The sequence below is a fragment of the Archocentrus centrarchus genome, chromosome 7, assembly GCF_007364275.1.
Source record: "Archocentrus centrarchus isolate MPI-CPG fArcCen1 chromosome 7, fArcCen1, whole genome shotgun sequence".
NCBI lineage: Eukaryota > Metazoa > Chordata > Actinopteri > Cichliformes > Cichlidae > Archocentrus > Archocentrus centrarchus.
In genome coordinates this window covers 37631143-37640170 of record NC_044352.1, presented here as the reverse complement: position 1 = coordinate 37640170, position 9028 = coordinate 37631143, and the positions used below count along the sequence as shown (strand labels likewise).

Below are 9028 nucleotides of genomic sequence, written 5' to 3'. Positions count from 1 at the left end.
TGTATATTTTGTAATTTTGTAATATTGTGCTATAGTTATAGCTCTAATATCTCTGTATATTTGCAATTTGTATACTTGTATATTGTCTTATAGTTTTTATACTTATTTGTTTTTTTCTGTAAGCACGAAGTACCGCAGCAATTTCCTAATGCTGTGAACCTGTTCACCCATATGGCAATAAAAACCTTCTGATTCTGATTCTGATTCTGATTCTGATTAAAGCAATAATGCTGTTACCTACAAAGCTTCACGGATTACATCAGTTTCTGCGTGGAAAACACTGTGCCCATCAGGAGAGTAAGGTGTTTTTCAAACAATAAACCCTGGATCAACTCTGAAAAATCAGGGATGGAAAAAAAACACCTACAGAAAGAAGATGGAGGACCAGCTACAGCAGAGCAACATCAGTGGGGTTTGGAGGAGTTTGAACTCAATTTCAGGACACAAACCAAGCCCTAGGGTCGTGGGAGACTTGGGGGGGGGACAACCTGAACCAGTTCTTTAACAGGTTTGATGCGCTCTACAGGAAGGTTCAGAGCAGACTCTACCTGCTGAGAAGGCTGAGGTCTTTTGGAGTGCAGGGGGTGCTCCTGAAGACCTTTTATGACACTGTAGTAGCATCAGCCATTTTCCATGCAGCAGTATGTTGGAGCAGCAGCTTATCTACAGGTGAGAGGAAGCGGATAGACAAGCTCATCAGGAAAGCGAGCTCTGTCCTAGGATGTCCTCTCGACTCAGTGCAGGTGGTGGGAGACAGAAGGACTCTGACCAAAATAACATCACTGATGGACAAGGTCTCCCACCCCATGCAGGAAGCTGTTGCTGAGCTGGAGAGCTCCTTCAGTGACAGACTGCTGCATCCTAAATGCACAGAGGAGCCTTATCATCGACCCTTCACAGCAAAATCAGAAGTGTTAGATTTCAAGTGTTGTTGTTGTCTGTTAAAAATACAGTGTTAATTCAACACTTGTTTAGTCTAGTCAACGATATAAGTGTTAGTTTCCCAAAAGAGTTGGTGTCATTCCAGGGAGTTAAATTTAAGTAACTCTATCTGGTGTTAAGTTTAAAATCAACACCTGACAGAGTTGCTCCCAGAATTTCAACGTATCTGTGACGTGCTTGTTCGAGAGCGGGGACAGCAGCAGTCTCATGCAGTCTGGAGCTTACATCGTGACAAGGTAAGTTTTTGCATGATATTTTTTATGGCTGCATTCATTTTCCCTTTGCGCAAGTTTATTGATTAATACATAGTTTGCTTAACGTAAGTATATGCGTTTGGATATCACGGTATATATGTACAACTGCAATTTTTTGTGAGAGGTTAAAGCTAGACAAACTGGTGTAGCATGAGGTGTCGGGTTAGCTGAACATTAAAACTTAGAAAATCTGAAGGCCATCTGAGTTAACATATTTAGCTGTGGTGTCGTTTTCTTGACGGTCTTGGCTTTAATATGGCATAATGTATCGAGGGGGTAGATTGCCTGTGCTGGACCCGGGGCTTGAGCTCCTGCTTGTCGATGGACAGGTGCTAAAATCAGAAAAGCTATAAGAGGCCGGTGGTATGTTGCTGCTGGAAGAATAGCTGGAGAGAGAAAAAACACACCGGGCCGCCACACCAAGTCCTGCGCTAAACCCGGAGCTTTTAATCGGCAGGAGTAGTTTATTTATTTATCATTTTCTAAGTTTTGGGCTAAATTTAAAAAAAAGTTTTAACTTTAGCTTGTTAGCGGAGCTGGCAACAGGGTCGCATTCCCTCCCGCCATCACCTGCTGCCATGGGTAATAAAGGTCTGAAATGCTGGTGAGTTTTTATAACTTTACTCAATGCTGCAGCTCTCCATGCATATAAAAAAATAACGTCACTGTCATGTTTATACCTTCAAGTGATGTTATATTGTCAAACTCTTTATTTATGGGTGTTGGTGCTGTTAGCCGTCATGACGGCATTCCTGACCTCGCGCCATTACCCATAATTCATAGCGGAATCCAGTAGTTTACTTCCGCTTGCACTGTTGTTTACATTGCAGGGTTACACACTTGCTGTTCATTTAAACATTTTTACAATGCAGTTTCTTTTACATGGCGTAATGGCATTGCAAGGATGTTTTTAAAAAGCAGCGAGGACAATTCAGTAACAGTGCCTCACTTGTACGCCTTGAATCTTGCACCTGTTTAAGTATGAAAATACTAAAACTAATTAAAACTAAGCATTAAACCTAAAATAAAAACTAATAAAAACGATCAAAACCACTCTGAAAACTAATTAAAACTAACTGAATTGGAGAACAAAAAGTAAAAACTAACTAAAACCTAACTATAATGTAAAATCCAAAACTATTATAACCTTGGTGCTGGCTCCCATTATTTAGGTGGGGACTGGTTGGCATGACTTGTGCATATGAGAATCAAAGAAGCATTTCCGCAGTCGATTTCATGCGAGTAAAGCAAAGCAAAAATGTTTCTGTCTCTACACATTCACGGTGAATATACTGTAAATAATGGCACATTTGGTTGCCTTTTCTTTTTTTCTTCATTAGTACATCATGTTGGTGAAGGTGAGATTTGGAGAAACGCAGAAGTATGTCAAAGTAGCTGAGACTGAAGATGGTTATGATGACTTCAGCACATTTCTTCAGAAAGGTTGGCATCAGTTTTCATGTAGTACAGAATGTTTGTGTAAATGGACTATTTGCTATAAAACCGTGCTATAAAAAGTTTTTCCATTGCTCTAAATATAATATTTTTATCAGTCATTGTGAAGCTAGGTCTTCCTCTTGAGACTGAGCTACACTTGACAGATGAATCAGGGACAGAAGTTGATGCAGATGTGTTTGAGGATCTTTTGCAAGCAGGGAACCTTACTGTTAGGGTGACAACTGAGAAGTCAACAGGTGAGGCTCAGCCTTGTTGAGGAAGGAGTAGATCATGAATTTAGAAAAATAAAGTATTTAGAACAAATTTTATCCATTTGCTGTATACATTTTTTTTCCACTGTTTCCAGTTGTGCTTCAACATGATTTATCATCTACTTCGCTGGAGTCAACCATGTCAGACAATTCATCTGTGTCAGTTTCTGGAGACTCCTTGCTAGCATCTTCTGACTCATCTGATGCCACAGTGATTGTTCACACAAACGGAGGGACGAGAACACATGCTGAACAGGAAGCAGCAAAAGAGGTGTGCAGCTTTTGTAACAAATGATGTAAAACATCAGGCACAAAGAATTTTGCTGTTAAACTGTGGGTTGTTTGTTGAATTTGATGTTGATAAAGATTGATGAAATTTCTGACTATGTGATGCTTAATCTTGGAGATGGTGAGAAATGCTCTCCAGGTTAAACCAGGTGGACAGGTTATTAAACTGCGATCACTGACGGATGGCACAAGAAGACGTTTGGTAAACCTCCTTGTGGCCAACATGGTTGAAATTCATGGGTAAGACATCAATATTCATATTTATACTTTAAAAATGTTTAAAAGAGCACATTCAGTTTAGGACATTGCATATCAGTAAAGCAATTTCTTTAATATATCCTATAATGGAAATAAACATCAAATGGCTAAAGCATGACATAAAAACTGACAATTTGAGAGAGACTAAAACTCATTGAAGCAAATAACAGTAGAATTTGTCCCCTTTAAACCCTGATAGAATTGTTGTAGTTATGTCATGTTTATCTTTCAGGATGATCCCACCAGTCTCTGTGAGAACTAAATATGCTTTGGGCATCATCTCTCTATTTCCCAGCCTCAAAGATCCATATTCAGACAATGGATATGTAAGTTTTTAAATGAAAGTCTTTTATGTCAGTTTATGCAGTAGTAATATATTCTGAATTTGCTCTACAATTTTGTATTTTTACTATCACAGGAACACTTCTATGACCAACAGAGTGGATCTGGCTACTTGGCTTGGAGAATAAAAACTGTTCAGCGCAACTCGGCAGCTCAGTCCCGGAGATCCTCCACCAGCACAGCCTATCAAGATAGTCCAAAGAGAAAGAGAGAGGTTTCCTGCACCGATAAGCAGCTGCTTGGTGAGGAGTGTCGTGAAGCGATATCCTTTTTGAAACATTCAACTGATGAATCGGCAGTCAAAGAGAAGATGAGGGCCACATTTCAGTATCGTCAAACACTGGTTCAAGATCAACAGTGCTCTTCAACAGTCTTGGATGTCTTCCCACAATTCCTTAACATCACTGGCTTGGTAAGACAAACAACTTATTATTAATATTATTATTATTAAGTGAATCATCACTCAAAGTATACACTTTCAACATGAAATAGTATAAAGATGCACATTCTTCTGTAGATTGACCAGGACTTCACCATGATGTTTGGAGAGGAGGTGTCGGGCAGATTTTTGGCAAAATGGCCTACTTTTTTCAAACCTAGGATCCTGACAGAGTGCAGAAAACTGACTTCTAATGAGCACATTGAAGAGCTCTTGTATTCGCAGCACGACACAGGTGGGTCTGGTTAGTTTGGCTCACTCTTTAAAATATCAGTTATGTATCATTTGAATGTGTCTTTTACCTGTGTTTCCCCTAGGCTGGGACAGTGACCTGTCAAGCATTCTACTGTTGCTTCACTTGCTTCCACCTACCTCCAAAGGCCACAAGAAGAGTGCCAAAATCAGCTCATGTCAAGCTGTGGACCATGTTGTGAGATATCTGCAGGTATGCAAATCATACTGTATTTATGTGGTTATTCTGATGATCCTACTTCTTGTGTTGAAGCACTTTCTTATTGGCTTTGTTAGCTATTTGAATGTAGCTGTTCTATATTTCATGGATTTCTATCATTCCTCTTCTATACATTTTGTCAAAGATGGGAGCCAGTGTCGAAACCTTCCTTGCTGGTGTGGAACCGGGACAGCCCTTCCTCCTGTGTGTTGGTGAAAACAAGAGCAGCATCCAAAGATACTACATCATCATTGATCACAAGGCCGTCCCTTGCAAGGCACAGACCTCCTTGGCAGCTTTCGATGAGCTCTTCAAGGCACACTTCATCTTCAGCGTCAACTACCATGAATCCCTCTATAACTTCTATACGTTCATCCAAACCACAGTTTTTAACATTGATGTGGGACATGCCAAGGAAAGTCCCAGAGTCAGGGAACTAAGAGCAAGATTTTTGCACGACACTTGAGGTGATAAATATCCTTGGATCAGAATCAGAATCAGAAGGTTTTTATTGCCATATGGGTGAACAGGTTCACAGCATTAGGAAATTGCTGCGGTACTTCGTGCTTACAGAAAAAAAACAAATAAGTATAAAAACTAGAAGACAATATACAAGTATACAAATTGCAAATATACAGAGATATTAGAGCTATAACTATAGCACAATATTACAAAATTACAAAATATACAGTGCAGAGACTAATTAAAAGATAGAAGAATGTAGACTATATTCCACTAATATGTACATCAGTGCAGTCAGACAGGTGCATAGACATAGGGTCATCAGCGTTTGTGGAGGGTGGTGGTAACAGTCTTAGGGTAATTGTTCATGAGTCCAACAGCAGAGGGGAAGAAACTGTTCTTATGGCGGGAGGTTCTGGTCCGTATGGACCGTAGCCTCCTGCCTGAGGGGAGAGGGTCAAAAAGTCTGTGCCCAGGGTGAGAGTGGTCGGCTGTGATCCGACCTGCACGCCCCAGTGTCCTGGAGGCGTACAGGTCCTGGAGAGATGGGAGGTTACAGCCAATCACCTTCTCAGCAGAGTGCACAACGCGCTGTAGTCTCTGTTTTGTCCCTAGTGGATGCAAATATGTTTCTTTGTTATGTCTGTAAAGCACACCACAAAAGTTCTGCATTGCTTTGTCAGCATTTAAGACTCCACCATGGTCTATATCCTGGAAAGACATTACGTTTAAAATGTGGACAGTTGGGATGTTGTTTATCATTTTGCACATATTCAGGTTTTAAAAAGCATCTTGTTCATTTCCATAGAGATGCTGCTTTGACTTATACTGCTGACAATGTGGACACTCTGAATGAAGTTGGTGAGCCCTCAACTTCACAGGCAGTCAGTACAAACTCTCCTGTAACTACTCAGCCCTCTACTGACAACAATCATATGTTAAATATGTGTTCCTCTGTTGTTGCACAGTTGCAAGCATGTGGTGTTGCTGAGAGCACAGTCCAAGCAATGGTGGGTTCTATGGAGGAACTTGTTAATGACATTCATAGGGATGTAAGAGAGGCAGTTCTTGGCTGCACTTCAGAAATTCAAGGCACAGATTTGGAAAAGAAAATTGAAAAATGTTTTGATCGACTAAAAAATCCCTTTTCAACCTTAAATACTCGAGTCAAAAGACAGAAGTTCTTTGAGGAAAAGTGGGAAATTGTTGAACCTGTTGAGTATGTTCTTGGGGTGCGGTTTGATGTTCGCAGAGATCAAACAACAGGACTTTACAGTCAGGTCCCTGTAACAGATAAATTTGTGTATACGCCCATTCTAGGAACTCTTAAGTCTCTGTTCAGGAATGCTGAATTATGTGAAAGTTTTTTGAAAGCCAATCTTCACGAAGAAGGCATTTATAAAGACATATGTGATGGTTCATACTTCAAAAGTAACATTTTGTTTTCCCAGAAAAAACATGTTCTACAGATTCAACTCTATTTTGATGAGTTTGAGACAGCAAACCCTTTAGGTTCAAAGAAAGGAATTCACAAACTTGGTTGTATTTACTTTATTTTGAGAAACCTTCCCCCAAAATATAATTCTGTGTTGATGAATATACATGTTGTGACTCGTTTTCACTCACAAGACCTGAAAACTTATGGCTTTGATGACATCCTAAAGCCTCTTGTTGACGATCTTAAAATTCTTGAAACTCAAGGAATTGAGGTGCCTTTCTCAGACTCACCATTGCTTGGTTCTGTTATACAAGTAACAGGTGACAACCTTGGTTTACACGGACTGTTTGGTTTTGTTGAGTCCTTCAGTGCTACGTATTTCTGTAGATTTTGTTTGACAAGTAAGGATGAGTCACAGTCTGTCTTTACTGAAGATGACCCTGGTATGATTTTTCGTACAAAACAAATCCATGTAGAACATTGTGCAGCTCTACAAGAAAATCCTATGTTGGATTCAACATTTGGTGTCAAAAAGACATGCTTACTCAATACATTGCATTTTTTCCACACCTCTGACAACTATGCAGTTGACATAATGCACGATTTACTTGAAGGTGTAGTACAGTACGAACTCAAACTTGTCTTTCAGTACCTTGTCAACCAGAAGTATCTTTCTTTGGAATCGTTGTCACAGAGGATTCAAAGTTTCAACTATGGTTATATTGAGAGAAAAAATAGGCCAAGTGGGTTGAAAATGGATGAGGTTAGCAAGGATCTTGGACTAAATGCAATTCAGTCTTGGTGTCTTGTGAGAAATGCTCCTCTTATTTTTGGTGATGTATTGGAAAGAAATAACTGTTACTGGAATCTGCTGCTCCTCTTGATACAGATTGTGAATATTGTGTTTTCACCCATTGTAACTAATGGTATGACTTACTATTTGAAGCACTTAATTAAGGACCACCACAAGCTATTTAGATCTTTGTTTCCACAGAAAAGATTGCTTCCAAAGCATCATTTTATGCTACATTATCCACGTTGTATTAGAAAAATAGGTCCACTCCTTCATGTATGGTGCATGAGATTTGAGGCCAAACATAATTTTTTTAAAAGATCAGTGAAAAATTTCAAAAATATCACAAAAGCATTGGTTAAGCAACACCAGAGACAGCTAGCTTACCACTGGGAGAATTTTGATTTTCAGAGATTCGAGTGTGGTCCAGTGAAGACAAAAATTATTAATAGCTTGGACGGAGGTGAGGTCTTAAGTTCTGCTTTTAATGTAAGCACATACTGTGAAGTGTCAACCACTAATTGGGTGAAAAACTTTGGAACCGAATATCAGATTGGTATGTTTGTTTGTACTGGAACAAAAACAGAAATTCCTATTTTCAGAAAAGTCACCAACATCATTGTACATGATGAGCAAGCTTTCATTTTGTCTTGCAGAGTGGACACTCTTTATTTTGATGATCATTTCAATGCATACTGTATCAGTGAGAGAGCAGATTCATTTTCTGTGTTTCCAGTTAAGGACTTGGTTTATTACAGACCCTATGACAAGCAGTTTTCTAATGAAATGTGTGAAAAAACATACACTGTGCCACACTGCCATATTCTATGAGTTCTGTTGTAGCTATTGCAAAGCCAGTGTTTTATGTGGTGTGCTTGTTTAAAATACAGGTGGATTCAAACTGCAACTTGTGTGGTTTTCTTTGTAAATTCAAGTGGCATCTTTTGTTTTTGGAAGTGAATTTGGGATTATTAATTGACTACCAGTAGTATTTTGAAAATCCAGATTTTGATTTAACACTTTCCATTGAGTTGATATATTTTAAACCTTATTCAGTGTTAAATTAACAGATATATGGTGTTAACTTTTGACACTACACACTGGTGTTAGGTAAATTCAACACTGATGTGTGTTAGATTTCAACTATTGAGAGTGTTGTTTTAACTCTATCACGGTGTTAACTGTTTAACACTTTCAAAAGTGTTATTTTAACTCGATCTAGAGTGGACCAATATAGACACTTTGAAAGTGTTGAATTCAACTCCCTAGGAGTTGAATTAACACTTCTAAATTTGCTGTGTTCCTTCCAGCAGCTGTAAGACTGTATAACCATCACTGCTCCCAACAAAAACCACAATAACCTACACATTGTAGGATAATATATAATATATTGTAAATAGTCCGGCCTGTAGGATAATATATAATATATTGTAAATAGTCCGGCCTGTTAAGGCTCAACACACAGGCACATCATGTACATTGTATATAACATTATTATTATTGGTATTATTATTATTATTAAGGTTAATCTTGTTGTTGTTTTTATATATATATATATATATATATATATATATATATATATATATATATATATATATATATATATATTTTTTTTTTTTTTTTTTTTTTTTTTTTTTTTTTAATTGGGGATT

General features: G+C 38.4%; 1 protein-coding gene across 1 annotated transcript; it reads left to right on the top strand.

The window, feature by feature from the left end:
- Window positions 1-1133: 1133 nt before the first annotated feature.
- Window positions 1134-5155, top strand: LOC115782476 (uncharacterized). Its single transcript, XM_030732652.1, has 10 exons — window positions 1134-1178; window positions 2537-2639; window positions 2750-2890; window positions 3001-3176; window positions 3312-3433; window positions 3684-3777; window positions 3870-4205; window positions 4311-4467; window positions 4550-4677; window positions 4829-5155. The coding sequence occupies exons 2-10, from the start codon at window positions 2543-2545 to the stop codon at window positions 5147-5149; spliced, it is 1572 nt and encodes a 523-aa protein (XP_030588512.1). The 5' UTR covers window positions 1134-1178; window positions 2537-2542; the 3' UTR covers window positions 5150-5155.
- Window positions 5156-9028: the final 3873 nt, after the last annotated feature.